The sequence below is a fragment of the Bos indicus x Bos taurus genome, chromosome 6 (genome assembly GCF_003369695.1).
Source record: "Bos indicus x Bos taurus breed Angus x Brahman F1 hybrid chromosome 6, Bos_hybrid_MaternalHap_v2.0, whole genome shotgun sequence".
Classification (NCBI taxonomy): Eukaryota; Metazoa; Chordata; class Mammalia; order Artiodactyla; family Bovidae; genus Bos; species Bos indicus x Bos taurus.
The window spans coordinates 113,828,658-113,844,725 of NC_040081.1; the positions used below are offsets into that span (position 1 = coordinate 113,828,658).

The following is a 16,068-nucleotide window of genomic DNA, read 5'->3' on the forward strand; positions in this document are numbered from 1 at the left end:
AACCTCAGCCCCACCTGTCCCTCACTGGACACTGGGCACCCAGCACATCTGGCCCTCCCCGCCAGGCTCAGGGAACGTATGCTCCTGGAGAAGGAGGGAGGAACCCCTGCCCTTAGGTTGCTCTGGGGACAAAAGGAGGCAGGAACTGGGATGTGTAGACGTCCACACAGAAGCCACGAGCTGGTGATGGACATCAGTGCTTTCCAGGAACAAAAATGCAGCTGAAGCTCCAATACTTTGGCCACCTGATGCAAAGAGCCGACTCACTGGAAAAGACCCTGATGCTGGGAAAGACTGAAGGCAGGAGGAGAAGGGGACGACAGAGGATGCGATGGTGGGATGGCATCACCGACTCAATGGACATGAGTTTGAGTGAACTCTGGGAGACAGTGAAGGACAGGGGAGCCTGGCGTGCTGTGGTCCGTGGGGTCTCAGAGAGTCGGACATGACTGAGCGACTGAACAACAAGGCACAAAAATGGTCCTAAGCTGCAGATTATCACCGTGGGCTGGGAGCAGGGGCAGCTTATATTGTTAGACCAGCCAGGGGTCAAGCAAGCATTTGTTTTTGAAAACACAAATTTGATATTTTAAAATAAATTTCCATTTGGACAGGGCAGCCTTTCTGCCCATGGCATTTTTTTAAAAATCTCAAAAAGAAGTCTCAGACAATGAGTCTGTGGTTGGACAGGCTTCCCTTTTCACTCTAGCTGCCAGGATGCTCTGGACAAACTGTTCAAACTAATCCCTGCCTTTTGAATTATGCTGTAGTTTTTTTTGTTTTTGTTTTGCTACTTCAGATTAAATGATAATAGGATTGTTTGTTGGAGCACATCCTCAAATTCTTTAATCAATCCAGACCTCAGCCGCAGAGAAAGCTGTGACTGGAGACCTCTCCCAGCAGACCCCAAAGCCACAGCCTCACCAGTGGGGCCTGCTGTGAGCTTGCCTCCCCAGGGATGAAGGCTTCACCTCACTTATCAGATAAAATTCTTACCAGCCCCTGAAGCCAACATTTGGCTCCCAGAAGGGTATGCAGCCTTCTCTGTGCAGATTTCAGTGTCAGGGACACGGTGGGCTGGTGGGGAGGGGACTGTGAGCAAGGGGCTGGCTCTGGGGGTCAGTACAAACCCCTCCTCTGTCTCAGGACATATGGCCCTGGCCCTGGGGACACCGCAGGGACCCTGCATGCAGGGTGGGCTCTGAACACCCCGTTTCTGCAGTGGGAGCTTGTAGGAGCCGTCCCGGAGTGCTGGGCTCCCTCCCCACCCCTCTGTCCCATCTTTGGTCCAGAACAGCCACCCAGGCCGTGAGGCCAGCACCTCTGTGCCCCCGCCCTGCTCTCACTCTGTCCCATGCCCACAGGCTCCTGACAACCCCTTTCTCCATTAAGCATGTATTGAGCACCCACTGCATACATGCCTTGGCTCAGCTCCCAGGGGATGGACCAGTTATCAGAGAGCCGCAGACTACAGGAGCCCAGAGGGCACCGCTCCCCTCATGGCCCTCCCTACGGCTTCTGGGTGCTGTGGAATGAACGGTGGGAGCTGTGAACGAGTGTGGGTGCTAGAGGAAGAGGACCAGAGGAGGCCGGAAGGCTTCCTGGAAGAGGGGGCCTAGAGCCAGGCTGAAAGCGGAAGGGCACATGGGGGCCGGGGGTGGGGGCGTCACGGGCTGAGCCAAGGCTCGGAGGCGGGAGCGCCCCAGAGACCCCTGGCCCCGGCTCCCTGCGGCACATTTAACGGCAGTTATCCGTTCCCACTGCTTCCACTTTGGGTCCCAGTGCCGTCAGCCCCCTCCCGGCACCGCAGAGACCGCCCCCCCAGCCCCGCCTCGCCCACTTACTCCAGAGGCCCTGGCACAGGGGCACGCTGCTGCCTGCTGACTTGGGCAGGGAGCACTTCTGGCACATGCATTCCTTGCCGTTGAAGGTCACTCGGTCCCCCGGCGGGAAGGGCGACCTGAAATAAAACAGCGCGTTACCAGCCAGGACCCCCTACCCAGCTCTTCTCCTGGGGGAGCACCAGCCTGGACACCATGAGCCACCTCCCCCGGAGACCAGGCCCGGGACGCAGGGCCTCCCCGTGCAGGCGCCACCGCGGCCCCTCCAGGCGACTTCAGACTGGTCACTGGACAGCCTGGCTGCAGTCTCCTCATCACACCAGCAGGCGGAACCACAGGGCTGTGGGGAGGGCAGGCGGGGGCCGGCTGGCACTTACACACAGTGGCCAGCCACCGAGCCACCGGGCAGTCTCGGTTGTGGGCCTCCCGCATCCAACCCCGCCTCCTCTGACTACCCGGGACGCTGCTCACTTCAGCACTCAAGGCAACAATGCCATGTACTGAACTACTGCTGCCAGCCAGGCTCCATGACAGACTCTTAGTTCCCGCCTCCTCTAACAGCTGTTTAACGAGCTTGTCCACATGGGTCTCCATTTTCCTCTATCCGTGAGAAAACTGAAGTTCAGAGAAGGTGGTTAACTCTCCCAAGGACACACAGCTGCTGCCTTTCAGAGCCAGAGTCAAACCTAGGCCTGTCTGGGGCCAGCTCTGTGTGGTGTGCCTTCCTGCCTGGGTCCTGCAGAAAGCTCGGCCGCTAGGAGCGTGCAAAACCGCACGTTGGGTTTCTGTCTTTATTTTAAAGTCTGGGATTTTGTTCATTGTGGTCCAGGATCCGAAGGCAGCGCTACACGATTCTCTCGCACTCTCGTTCTGCACGGCGCTCTCCCCTCGGCCACGCTGGTCTGGCTGCAGCTCTGTCTCTTGTCTCGCTCTCTCCTAACCCAGGGAGGACGCCATACCCTCCTTGGCTCAACAAACAGCCTGTGGGCAGAATCTGGGTGGTCACCGGGGTCCCGGCATTCGACTCCTCTGTTAGTCCTGGGCCTGTGCCCCAGTATCTCCCAAAACAACTGTTTTGTCTATTTTTTTTTTTTTTTTTGGTTTGTTTTCTAGTTGTTTATAGTGGATGGATAACTCCAGGCCCGGTGACTCCAGAACCACAGAGCCGTCAGCTGTTATTTTTAAAAGGGTGGATCACAGAGGTGACCCTTCAAACCCGCGGTGATTACGTCTCTAAGCTACGCACAGAGAAATCAAACATGCAGATCACCCTTGGGGAAACTCGACCCAGACAGGCTGCCATGACACACAGTGGCCCTCCGTTAGAAATGCCCCTTGTCATCCTGGCTTCCCGGCTCAGCACCTTCCCCCGCCCTTGACAAAGCTCCCATTTTCGTCTGGAGCAGAGGCTGTAACTATAGAAAACAGCTTCAGGAACAGTGCTCCAAAAAGTCCCCTTGCAGCTGGGTGGGGTGAGACAGAGAACAGAGAGAAAACAAACCCGGAGGTTTTCAGTCTTTGTTTTCTAGAAATGGAACATTCTCCTGAAAGCGATGTATCTGGGGCTGCACAGGGAAGGGGAGAGAGGAGGAGGGGGAGGGAGGGGGCGGCCCGCTGACCCCTGTCCGAGCCCCAGAGGTGCAGGGCAGAGAGGGGAGTGGGTGCGGCCCTGTGGCTGAGGGTGAGCCCCTCAGTCTGCCTCCAGGGACGACTCACTGCCCACCTGCTCCGTGCCAGGCTCTGGGCACCAGAGAGAAGTCTGATCCAGCCCCTGCCCATGGGCACTCGCATCGGGCAGCTCCAGGACACGGTGCCCAGCGGGGTTGTGGGGCCAGGATGGCAGCGGGCCCATGAGGAGAGAGGGAGGGCAGAGGCCCCGGGGGAGGCCAGTCTAGCTGTGGCCCCATGTCGCTGGACGCTGTGCCCTGCAGGGTCCGGCTAAGGCAGCTCCAGTCAGCAGTGCCAGCCCGGGGCCTGGCCCCGCGGAGGCGCTGAGAAACGCCTGCACAGGTGACCGAGTGAGGGAAGGAGCGCAGGGACTGGAACACACCATGACGCTCCTCTCAGCCGGGCTGGCGGCTCACACTTCCTCGTGGAGCCCATGGGGGCGGCGTGGAGCAGTGACAGGCTGGGGGGAAGCAGGGACCCCAGCACGGAGGCCTTGGTGGAACACCGGGCACACGAATTCTGGGCCCGAGTGGGGCAGAAGCTGGGCAGAGTTTGGAACAGGAGGGGCCTGGGAAGACGCCTGTGCTGCCTGGTGGACTGTGGCACCCACAGACCAGGGGCGGGGGCCACGGGTGGGCTGCTCCCGGACAGCAGAGGAGAGGGGAGTGGCAGTGGGTGGGCTCGTAGGGGCTGAAGCGAGGGCATCGTGGCACCAACGTGAGGCGGCAGACGGGACAGGACCCGGCCAAGGGGGCCGCGGAGGCCGGGGCGGGGGAAGGGAAGAGTGCCCTAGAAGCCATCGGCGGCCACAGGCTGGCAGCCTCGGCACCTCTGCGTCCCTGGGAGAGGGCTCAGTCCTGTGTGGCAAGGAGCGGGGGGCCGCAGGGCGTGGGGCTGGACAGAGGTGTGCCTCCGTGCAGGGTCAGGGTCCGTCTGCCACGCTTGGCCCTGAGCCAGTGGGAGAAAGGGAGGGGGAGGGAGGGGGGAGGAAAGGAAGGCGGAGGAGGGAGGCAAGGAAGCGGGAGGGGGAGGAGGGAGGAGGGAGGAGGGGGAGCGAGGGGAGGAGGGGGAGGAGAGAGGAAAGGAAGAGGGAGGCGGGCCCGCTCACCGGCAGACGGCGCACACGAAGCAGTCGGGGTGGTAGGTCTTGCCCAGAGCCGACACCACCTCGCCCTCGATGAAGCGGTCGCAGCTGAAGCAGCGGGTCCCGTACAGCCTCTGGTAGTCCTGCGTGCAGATGTACTCGCCCTGCCGCACGAAGAAGCCGCCCTCGGCCAGGTCACAGCCGCACGCTGGGGACACACAGGCGGAGCCGAGTTAGCAGGCAACCACCAGCTCCCGGGTCCTGATGGGGCACACGCAGGCCTCGGGGGGAACTCGGGGTGGCCCGCTGAACCCCTGGGACGTCAGCTTGGGCCCCTCAGCCTGGAGCTGAGTGGACCTCCTAGTGGAAGCCTCTAGAAAGGGACACTGGCCCAGGAAGAGAAGGAGGCCGTGCTGGGGGGCCAGTCCAGGGTCTCCTTGCCTCCTTGAGCCCCAGGGGTGAAGTGGAGATGCCCACGAGCCCCCAGCCCCTCCAGCTGTGCTGTCCCCAGCACAGAAATACCAGATGGGGGAGGCGGTCAGTACCTGGGCACCTGCTATGTGCTAGGCCCTGTTCTGGATGGGAAGATCCCATAAGGACAAATGATCACCCCCAGACCACAGCGAGGCTTCCTGACTCCCCACACCCGTCTCCCCCAGTGTGGATGAGGCCAGAGCCCCTGCAGGAGGGAGACAGGCCAGGCACGCAGGCACTGACCCTAACACACACCTCCTGCCCTGGGAGGACTGGGTGAGGGGGACTTGCCGAGTGGAGGAGGGGGCGCCTTCCCCCAGGACAGGCCCCAGGGCACGTGGGAGCCAGGCTTGGTTCCCGAGGCAGCAGCCTTCACGCCCCTCCCTGCAGAGGACCAGCCTGCCATCTGGTCTGTCTGGGGTCTTCAAGCGTCGCAGCCCCTAAGCCAGGGTCTTGAAAAACTCTGCAGCCCATCTTCGAATCAATGCTTAAGTGTTTTCATCAAAACATGAACCGAGGGAGCCTCCCTAGTGGTCCAGCAGCTGAGACTCACTACTCCCAGGGAAAGGGGCCTGGGTCTGTGCCCTGCCCAGGGAGCTAGACCCCACAGCCCACAGCTAAGAGTTCCCACGCTGCAACAGCCAAATACACAAACAAACGTTTAAAGATTAACTGATTGCAGAGGATATCATTTCTGGGAAATTCTAAGAATGGGCAACTTCAGTCGATTGGAGATGCCAAAGCAAGACCATGGACCTCTGTTTAAAAACCCAGAGCCAGGCTCTCAGTAAAAGCAGGCATTCGTCCCCCTTCTGCCTGGAAAGCCAATTTCTATCCCTCCCCCACAGAACCGTCTGCAAGAGAGGCGCTTCTGAGATGGAAAACGCCAATGGTTCCACAACAAAAACCCCACAGTCCACATGGAACTCAATTTATCAGAAATTTCTTATGGTCATGCTGTGTGCGTGCGTGCTAAGTCATTTCAGTCCTGTCTGACTCTTTGCGACCCCATGGACTATAGCCTGCCAGGCTTTTCTGTCCATAGGATTCTCCAGGCATGAATACTGAAGTGGGTTGCCATGCTCTCTTCCAGGGGATCTTCCTGATCCAGGGATCAAGCCAGCATCTTTTGTATCTCCTGCATTGGCAGGCAGGTTCTTTACCACTAGCGCCACCTGGGAAGCCTTTTCTTATGGTCAGTTCAGCTGAGTCACTCAGTCCTGTCCAACTCTTTGTGACCCCATGGACTGCAGCATGCCAGGCTTCCCTATACATCACCAACTCCCACAGCTTGCTCAAACTCATGTCCATAGGGTCAGTGATGCCACCCAACCATCTCATCCTCTGTCGTCCCCTTCTCCTCCTGCCCTCAATCTTTCCCAGCATCAGTGTCTTTTCCAGTGAGTCAGTTCTTTGCATCAGGTGGCCAAAGTATTGGAGCTTAAGCTTCAGCATCAGTCCTTCCAATGAATATTCAGGACTGATCTCCTTTAGGATGGACTGGTTGGATCTCCTCGCAGTCCCAGGGACTCTTAAGAGTCTTCTCCAACACCACAGTTCAAAAGCAATAGATCTTTAGCATTCAGCTTTCTTTATGGTCCAACTCTCACATCCATACATGACTACTGGGAAAACCACAGCTTTGACTAGACGGACCTTTGTCAGCTACGTTATGTCTCTGCTTTTTAATAAGCTATGTAGGTTCTTATGGTCACAAGGTTGTAAATATTTAATAGCTTATTCTGGATGGGGTTGTTATTACAGCTACTAGTACAAGGTAGTACTAGTACTAATTTACTAGTACTAGTAAAAAGCTAGTTAGTAGTAAAAATTGCTAGTACAAATCTATCAGAGCAACACGTACGGGGCTATGACGGGGCTCCCCTGGTGGTCCGGTGGTCAAGAATCCACCTGCCAGTGCAGGGACACGCGTTCCGTCCCTGGGCAGGGAGGACTCCACGCGCAGCGGGCAACTGGGCCCGTGCACCACAGCCACTGAGTCCAAGGGCTGCAAGTACTGAAGGCTGCATGCCGTGAAGCCGGTGCTCCACAGCAGGAGAACCCACCGCAATGAGGAGCCCACACACCGCAGCGAGAGAGCAGCCCCGCCCGCCACAACTAGGGAGGAGCCGCTCAGTAACGGAGACCCAGCACAGCCAAGACCAACACAGAAAACCAGAACGCAACACACATGTCGCTACTACATGGAGATCATCCCTACACAGAGAGGGTGAGAGCCTTCTGCAGTGCAGGTCTCGATGACACGATGGTGGCGGTGGAGAGGAACTCCTGGTGTCTGATCGGGGGGCCCCTGAACGGCGCCCTGCAGGTTCGGGAGGCAAGGGCAACCAGACAGCCTCCGCTCACCACAGGTGGCTCCTCAGGCTGGTAGGTTCGGGAAGAGCTCTCCGGGAATCGGAATCTCCGGAGGGTCTCAGGGCCGGGTTCTGCTCGGTCCGGTCAGCAGCGCCTTTCAGCACGTGGACTGGTCAGCGCACTTGGTGCACCCTCCCACAGCGACCTGGGGGCTCCAATGGCCCTGAGGGAGGGACCCACTTAGCGCAGCCCCCAGCCCCACATGGGGCAAGGCGGTGGGCCTCTCCTGGGTCTCCCCATCGTCCCCTGTCCCCCTCGCCTAGGCCACAGAGCTGCACGTACCATTCCGTGCTAACAGCCGCCCGCAGGCTTGGAAATCCTTCCTTCCGTGTCTCCAAGGAGCAGCTGGCTCTTTGGACAGAAAGCTGAGCAGCTGAGAGCCGGGACGCCGGGGCTGCCCGGGTGATGCAGGCTCGCCCCGCGCATCATGCTGTGGGCCCTGGGCAGGTCCCCGGCCTCTCTGGGCCCCGTGTCCTCATCTGGGCGGATGGCAGCACACAGGGGATCCCACGAGCTCGCGTGACGTGAGCCCCGAGTCGTGCGGGGACACCGTCCACGTCTCTTTGGACTGACGTCACTCACCTGGCAGACCCGAGGCCGGCACTTGGTTCTGGATCTGCCCCCCTCCCAGCCGAGAGCGAGACCCCTTTGTTCAATCTCAAACCCCGGTGTAGCCCCAGCAGCTGCACCCCGACTAGGGAAGAACAGGCTCCCTGGGGCCTGTGCAGGAGAATTATTGTCCTCTGCAAACGCCTCCTGCAGCGACTCAGCTCTGAGGGACAGCTGGCTCCCGGACACCCTTGGCTCTGGGGTTTGGCTCATTTTCCAATCTTCTTAAAGCTATGACGGCACTGACTATTCCTCAAAGGAGAAAAACGTGCAGAGGGATCCAGTGCCCCTTTAAACCTGAGTCTCCATCACGGAGGCACTAGGAGACGGAATAAAAGCAGCTTTTCTGCCCTGCGAGCTGGGTCCCGCTGGTGCCATGATGCCCCCCACATTCCCGGGTCATCTCTGCTGCGGAGTGGATTGTAGCTGCCCAGGTGCCTAAGGTTAAGGCCAGACAGTAAAGCCAGACCTCTGCCTGCTAAAAATAGAGAGTCCAAATACATTCATTTCAGTCGCTCAGGGATGTCCCACTCTTTGCGACCCCATGGACTGCAGCACGCCAGGCTTCCCTGTCCATCACCAACTCCCGGCGCTTGCTCAAACTCATGTCCATCGAGTCGGTGATGCCATCCAACCACCTCATCCTCTGTTATCTGCCAGAAGTCCTCATCAAGTCAATATGCTGTCCTTACATTCCATCTGCCTAAGCAAGTAGCCGAGAGTCACGAAGGGCTCTGAGCAGCTGTGGGTGACCCCAAGAGGCCCCCTCTTTGGCGGTCAACCATGGCCATTTCTGAGAAATGGTCGGGAGGGGGCGGGCCGTGGTGGGAAGACAATCCATATTCTGGAATACTGTTTGGCTCAAAGGCTCTTTTACCGACTCAAAGGAGTGTGGGAACGGCTCCTACCCACTAACCCAGCCGCCTGTCTCTGGGACTCTATCTCAAGGAAATGACTATGAACATCCACAGAATTCCACCCGCACAGTGTCAGCTGCAGCTCAACTACAGGATACTGCGATAAGTGAACTCTGGGCTTTAGAGACAGGAAGCCTGGGCGTGGGTCCTCGCTCCCGCTGCTGTGTGACCTGGGGAAGTTACTTAACCTCTCTGAGCCTCAGAGTCCTCATCTGTAGCAAAGGGTTAATCATACTGATCTCCCACGGTTGTCACAACAAATCACTGAGATGAGGCAAAGGAAACTGATCAGCCCAGCATCGGCTGGAATCCATGCAACCGTTTAACCGCTGGGCCAGGCAGCTGAAGGGATTTGGGCAGGTATTGAAATGTGCCGACAAACCCATGATGGGGAAAGGGCTCACGGAGTCCCTTAAAGAGACACAGAAGTCTGTAGACAAGAGGACTCGGATGGAAAAGACTCACAAAGGAAGAGCCTGGGATGCGGGCGGCAGTCCCTCGGGGTGGCCAGCTGAGGGGCGCTCCGGTGCTGGCGCCTGGGCGAGGAGAGAGCGGCTGACGCTACAGCACCAGGCGGACCGAGAACTCAGGCGTCCGCAGAGCTGGAGCGAGCTGGCTGGGGGCAGCGGGTCACCGCCCACCCAGGCCCCAGCCTAGCCTCTGCCGCAGACCCTCCCTCTGGAAACAACAGGCCCACGTCAGCTGAGAGCCCTTCCTGCCCTGACTGTCCACTGCTCTCCCCTGGCTTCCGGTTCCCACGAACGCTCTGGAACACAGGCGTTTGGTCCCTGTCACCCCCTGACACCCAGACCAGCTCTGGGCGTGGCCGTCCATGATCCCCAGAGGGGTGTGTCCTTGTGGACAACCCCACCTGCTGTTACCAAGTTACAGGCAGAGCTGGTGCATGACACACACACTCACACATGCACACACACTCATATACACACATGCACACTCACACATGCACACGCACATTCACACTCACACACCCCACACTCACACACACACACACACACTCATACACTCACACACACACTCAGACACATGCACACTCACACACACACACCACACTCACACACACCACACTGACATACACATGCACACACACACACCACACACACACTCACACGCACACATACACACTCATACTCACACACACATGCATTCACACATACACTCACACACACACGCTCACACACACACGCTCACACACACACACATCCCTTCCCCCTGTCTCCTTCACTCTTTCTGCAAACATGAGCACACTCAGCCCCTGGGCCGCACGGATCAGAAAGCAGCTGCTTTCCTGGCCTCACTTTCTCATCTTCTCAGCGTTTCGGAGTCGGGGCTTGCGCTTCCCAGGCATCGTGAGCAGGACGACAGATGACCCCAGCTGGAAACAGACGCTCCGAAAGCACAGGACTCGGCCACACGTGGAACGTCCGGAGGACCAGATTCATCCTCCTGGGCAAGTTTCAAGTGTTTGTAACAACGGTCACAGCTTTCGTTTTCCCCGAGGACCTGCCGTGTGCCCGGTCTTTGGCCTATTTCCATGTCACCCGCAGTCCCATTGTACACCGTGAAGCTGGCTGGGTTCTAAGACAATCTGGAAGCAGACGCCCCCTCAGACTCTCGTCCAAGCTGCCATGGCCTCGGGCCAGGGCTCCGGGCCCGTCTCCCCTCCCTGCCCTGACCCCCACATCAGCACGGCACCCAGAGGCCACGACACTAAGACACACAGGACCCTCCTGGGTTCTTGCTCCTCCGGTGTCAGGGCCCGGGTCCTCGCAAGAACCCCTCCGGCCCTCCCCACTTTCTCCTCACTCTGCTCCGGGCAAGCAAGCCTCCTGGTGTCCCGGAAACCGCCGGGCAGAGCTGCGTGCTTCAGTGTCGCTACCCTGGCTGTTCCCTCTGCTTGCGACACACTTCCCTCACCTCCTTCGAGTCATCATGCAAAGGTCACCTCCTCTGTGAAGACTGCCCTGATTACCCAACTTAAAAGAGTGACTTCCTGGCACTCTCAACTCCATCTTCATCTTGCTCCTTGTCTTCCCCTCCCTAGCGCTTCCCTTTCAGTATATAATAAAAATCTACTTATTTACTCTACCTAGTGCTTCTTCTCTGTCTCCCGGCCCTGGAACGTGATTTCCATGAGGACAAGGATGTCTGTTTTGTTCACGGATGCGTCCCAAGCACCCAGAATGCTGCCCAGCTCAGAGCAGGTGCCCAGTAGGGTTGCTGAATGGAAACCGAGGCTAAGAAATGTGTCTGAGACGAATGTGAGCAGGGCGTGGGATGGGAACCCAGAACTGGCAGCAGAGCCCAAGCCTGACGACGTCGAGAGCGCCTGGAAAACGACGTGACTCCTTTCACAGATTTTCATATTTGGGTGAACCAAGTCACATCAAGCAAGTGTCTGGATGGCGGGACCCCAATATGCTGGGATCTCGGGTCAGAATTCGACACAGCTGTCTTCTGTGCTAACAGACCCTGCTGCAGTTGGGCTGGCAACACACCCACCAAGGGAGGAACGTGGCTGGAGTCAGTCAGTCCCCGCCCTCCCTTTCCTCTTTACTGGTGGGAGTGAGTGTGACCCAGTTCCAGCTGGTGAGTCATACAGGAAGCCTGTGAGGGCCTCCAGGAAAAAGCTCTCCTCCCTGATCAAAGGGTCGCTGCTGTTCAGTCGCTCAGTCATGTCTGATTCTTTGCAACCCCATGGACTGCAGCACACCAGGCCTCCCTGTCCATCACCATCTCCTGGAGTTTGCTCAAACTCATGTCCACTGAGTCAGTGATGCCACCCAACCATCTCATCCTCTGTTCTCCTGCCTTCAGTCTTTCCCAGCGTCAGGGTCTTTTTCAATGAGTCAGCTCTTAGCATCAGGTGGCCAAAGTATTGGAGCTTCAGCTTCAGCTTCAGCATCAGTCCTTCCAATGAATATTCAGGGTTGATTTCCTTTAGGATGGACTGGTTGGATCTCCTTGCAGTCCAAGGGACTCTCAAGAGTCTTCTCCAGCACCACAGTTTGAAAGTATCAATTCTTCAGTCCTCAGTCTTCTCTGTGGTCCAAGTCTCACATCCATACATTACTACTGGAAAAACCATAACTTTGACTAGATGGACCTTTGCTGGCAAAGTGATTTCTCTGCTTTTTAATAAACAGTCTAGGTTTGTCATCAAAGGGAGATTACCCTGATTAACCACACAGAGCAATCATGCGGGAGGAGGGCCCCTTTGCCCCACATCCCTGCCCAACCACTTCCCCAGGGTTGAGTGTCAACCTGTGAGGATATGATGTTTGGAGTTACAGCAACCATCTTGAGACCATGAGGACAGGCACTGCTGAAATGCAAAAGGCTGGGGGTGGGGCAGCTGGTGTGGAGAAGTGGAAAAAGAACCCAGTCTTTGATGACTTTGTTGAGCTGTTACATTAACAAGCTCTGGGGGGTAAGAAGGCTACTTCCAGACTTCCTGTTAAGATGATAAATACCCATGTAATTTAAGACACTGTAAGTTGGGTTTTTTCTTTTATTCTTCTTTTATTCATCCAAGAGCATCTTCAATGACTCATAGACTGCATTTTCATGAGCGGTGAATAAAAGATCAATTGAAGACGATGCAATCCTCGTGCTTGAATAAACACAACTCTTTTAAAACTCACAGGAAATCTTAGCTGTTCTTGTCATTTTTCAGCAGGTTAAGCAGACACGCTGTTGGGGGAGGCACACTGATCGAAACCGCCCACCCTGGCCAGGCACCATAGTAACCATTTGCATGAGTTGTTTTATGACAGGAGATCCTGGTAAGGAATACGGAACTGATAAGCCACCACCAACCGGAAGAGTTCGGGAAAAGTCTAAAGGAGACACCGCGCGTCCGTCCACTTCCCAGAATCCCTCTCGCTAGCATCCATCTTGGCTGAGCGATGCGTGCGCCACCAGGAAAGACTCTGAATTAGAATGATTGGCCAAAGACCACCCGGAAACTAATCCCATCAGCATAAAACCCGAGACTGCGAGCCATGCAGCAGAGCGGTTCTCCTGGGCTCCCTTCCCCTCCTGCTCTCCACCCGGGTGCCCTTTCATGATAAAATCTCTTGCTTTGTCAGCACACATGTCTCCTCGGACAATTCATTTCCGAGTGTCAGACAAGAGCCCAGTTTCGGGCCCTGGAAGGGGTCCTCCTTCCTGCAACAAGGCCACCCCCTGAGGGCAGGGGCCCTGCTGTGTCAGCAGGCTGGCAGGGCTCCTGGCACAGAATGAACCTGTGGGTGGGTGGATCCCTGGGGGTCTTGGAACCAGGCCTTCACGCTGACAGACTCCTGCCACTGCCCCCCTAACATGACGACCCGCCTCAGGTGCCTGCTGGGGCTCAAGGATGAGGCCCAGATGCTGGCCCAGCACTGCCCACCCCGGCTGCTGAGGACCGGGTCAGACCCATTCCCACGTCTACTCGGGAGGCTGGAGCTCAGAGAAGGACCCTGGGGGCGGGTCACCAGGGGCAGCCCCCCCGCCCCCCCACTGACCAAACCCCGTGGGCCACAGCAGGTGATGGGTGGGGTGCTGGACATCTAATGCCTTTTATCCAGTTCCTAAGGTCAGTGCCCCAGACAATCCTTTTATACACAGCAAACATTTCCCCTGGGTCTTTTCAAATCGGCTTTTAAAAAGGAGCAATCTAATGGCTTTGGCTTTATGCACGAACACAGCACGTGCTTCTGAAGGAGAACAGAGGAGATTGAACCTGGGCAGCTCTGATGACCTGAAGAAACGGGTCGGGCAGGGCCCTGGCCAGGGTGTCGGGTCACGTCCGCCCTGGGAAAGGTCCCCGGGCACAGGCGCAGCCCTGTGGGCCTAGGGTTGAGTGAAGGGCACAGGGTCACGGCTGAGGGCAGGGCAGCGGTCCTCAAGTTTTCTTTTCAAACGACCGAACTCAACACAAGAGCTCCCACAGAGTCTGTGACTTGATGCGGCTACAGGTGGGGGGCTCCTAGAGGGGGTGGGGGCTCTCCCTGCTGCCCTCCTTTCTCGCCCCCCTTGTCCCCCTGTCCAGGAGGCCCCTCCAAGGAACCTGAGAGGGAAGACCTTCATTCAGCGGTCTTAGCAAGAGACAAGGATGGAGGACCCAGGGCCAGGGCAGTGCCCATGTGCCCCTGGGGAGACGGAGTGGCCAGCAGGGCCCGCCCCTCCATGCGGACCCCCGACAGGGAGATCTGAGCTCCCGAGACACCTGGTTCACAAGCCCTGGGAGGCACCACCCGGGCGTCCAGCCAGGTGCCATCACAAGGTCTGGCGGGAGCCTGGGCCCAGAGGGGTGGGGGCAGGACGAGGCCCAACACTCACTCCAGCCAGGAGGCCTGGCCTGTCGCAGGGTGTGCGTCGGGGCAGGGTGGCACCCTGTCCACGCAGCTCCAGCCAGCCGGCCGGGCTCCTGTCTGCCCCATGTCCACTCTCCACCCGCCTGTCAATCCATCCCCCAGTCACCACCCCCACTCACCCTCATACTCCAACCACCCTCCCCGCTTCCTTCCCCACCCCACCCCACCCCGTCCACCCCGTCCACCTCCTCCACACACAGCCAGTTCCCAGGTGCACCAGCTGAATGCAGAGGTGGCTTGGACACTGCGCCTGCTACCTGGGCCAGGTAAGCTCAAGGCACTACCTTCATCCCAGGTGATGGGAGAGGCCGAGGCCTGTCTGCCTGGAGAGCCCACTCTGGTCCCTGCCGGGCAGACGGGCTGGAGGCAGGGGCCCGCTGGGGACCGTGGCACTGACCCTAGGGGGTGGGTGGGGTGAGGGGTGGGGAACACAGCTGGCCACTGGGGTTTTCTCTCCTTCCGAGGCTCCCGTGAGGTCTGCTCCTTCTGTCTCTCCCATTCATCTGTATCTGTCCTCCCCTCCCTCTCTCCCCTGGCTTTCTCCTGCTCTCATTTGAAGATCTTCGGGTCTAGGGTCTCCAGCAGCTGACCGGATTTGCCCCCTTGGGCAAGAAGGGTCCCCCCATTGCCTCAGTTTTCCCTCCTGGGAAAGGACGGGTGTGGACCAGGAGATCCGTGATTCTGAAGCTCCGGGGCAGCCGGGTGAGGTGGCAGGACTGAGCACAGGGTCCGTCTTGGCTCACCGATGACCGTGGCCTCCCTGACCCCCTGGCCCTCGCCTCCTGCCCCCTCTTCACAGGGACACAGACCCCGCTGGGGGCCCGCACCCCGTCCCTCTATGCTGGGGTGGGGCAGAGCTGAGCCTCATGGGAAGGGCCCCCCAATTCCGACTCATGCCAGTGGCTCCCCCAGGGGACACCTGTGAGTCACAGCCACCCTTGAATCCTCATTTTCAGTGGAGATAACGCCACAGCCACCCCGCCCCCCAAGACTGGGGGGCTTTAGAAGGAAACACACAAGAGAGCTGGGCTCACAGGAAGCGCTCAGCAGAGGTGAGGGCCAGGGGAGATGGAGCCACTTCGGGCGCCACGCAGGACCAGCGGGCTCCCTGGGGGCCCTGCTGCACCCCCGGGGGCCCTTCCCAGCCCTCGGCTTTGACCACTAAGGGCCAACTGTCCCCACTGAGCTGGTAGGTTGTCTCCTGACCAGACCAGACCGCAGCCTCCAAGCTAGATCTCAAGCCTTCCTACTCAGCGCTTTCAAAGGCCAGGTCTGGCACACAGCCGGACCTCATGGGACCATGACAGGCTGCAGGGACTCAGGCAGTTAACGGGCCCCGTGGAGCTGATGAAGCCACGGTGCTCCGTCATCTTACACGTGGCGTGTTTGCTTCCCTACCTCGACCAGGAAGCCCAGGCCCTCACTGCCTGGGGCCCATCAAGGCCCATCTGTGAAGCTCCCTGCATCTCTGGACGGTGTTCAAACCCACGGGGTGGCAGGCTGTGACAACACCGCGTGCTGCCCAGAGGTAAGGTGGGGTTGCAGGGTCACTAAGAGAAATCTTTAAAACTACATGGGCTTCCTGGGGGCGCTAGTGATAAAGACTGAGAAGGCAATGGCACCCACTCCAGTACTCCTGCCTGGAAAATCCCATGGACAGCGGAGCCTGGAAAGCTGCAGTCCATGGGGTCGCTGAGGGTCGGACATGACTGAGCGACTTC

At 58.3% G+C, this 16,068-nt stretch overlaps 1 protein-coding gene across 32 annotated transcripts in view; it reads right to left on the reverse strand.

Annotated features, from left to right (window-relative positions):
* Positions 1-16,068, reverse strand: part of ABLIM2 (actin binding LIM protein family member 2) — a 167,682-nt gene that overhangs the window by 102,246 nt on the left and 49,368 nt on the right. For all 32 annotated transcript variants that reach the window (XR_003511619.1, XR_003511618.1, XM_027545146.1 and 29 more), the window contains exons 3-4: positions 4,618-4,801; positions 1,845-1,960 (exon numbers count right to left, since the gene is read on the reverse strand). Coding sequence is in view for 30 of the 32 variants with exons in the window: in XM_027545146.1 (XP_027400947.1) it covers positions 1,845-1,960; positions 4,618-4,801 (300 nt within the window). In the remaining 2 variants the exon portion in view is untranslated. The remainder of the gene's footprint in view (positions 1-1,844; positions 1,961-4,617; positions 4,802-16,068) is intronic.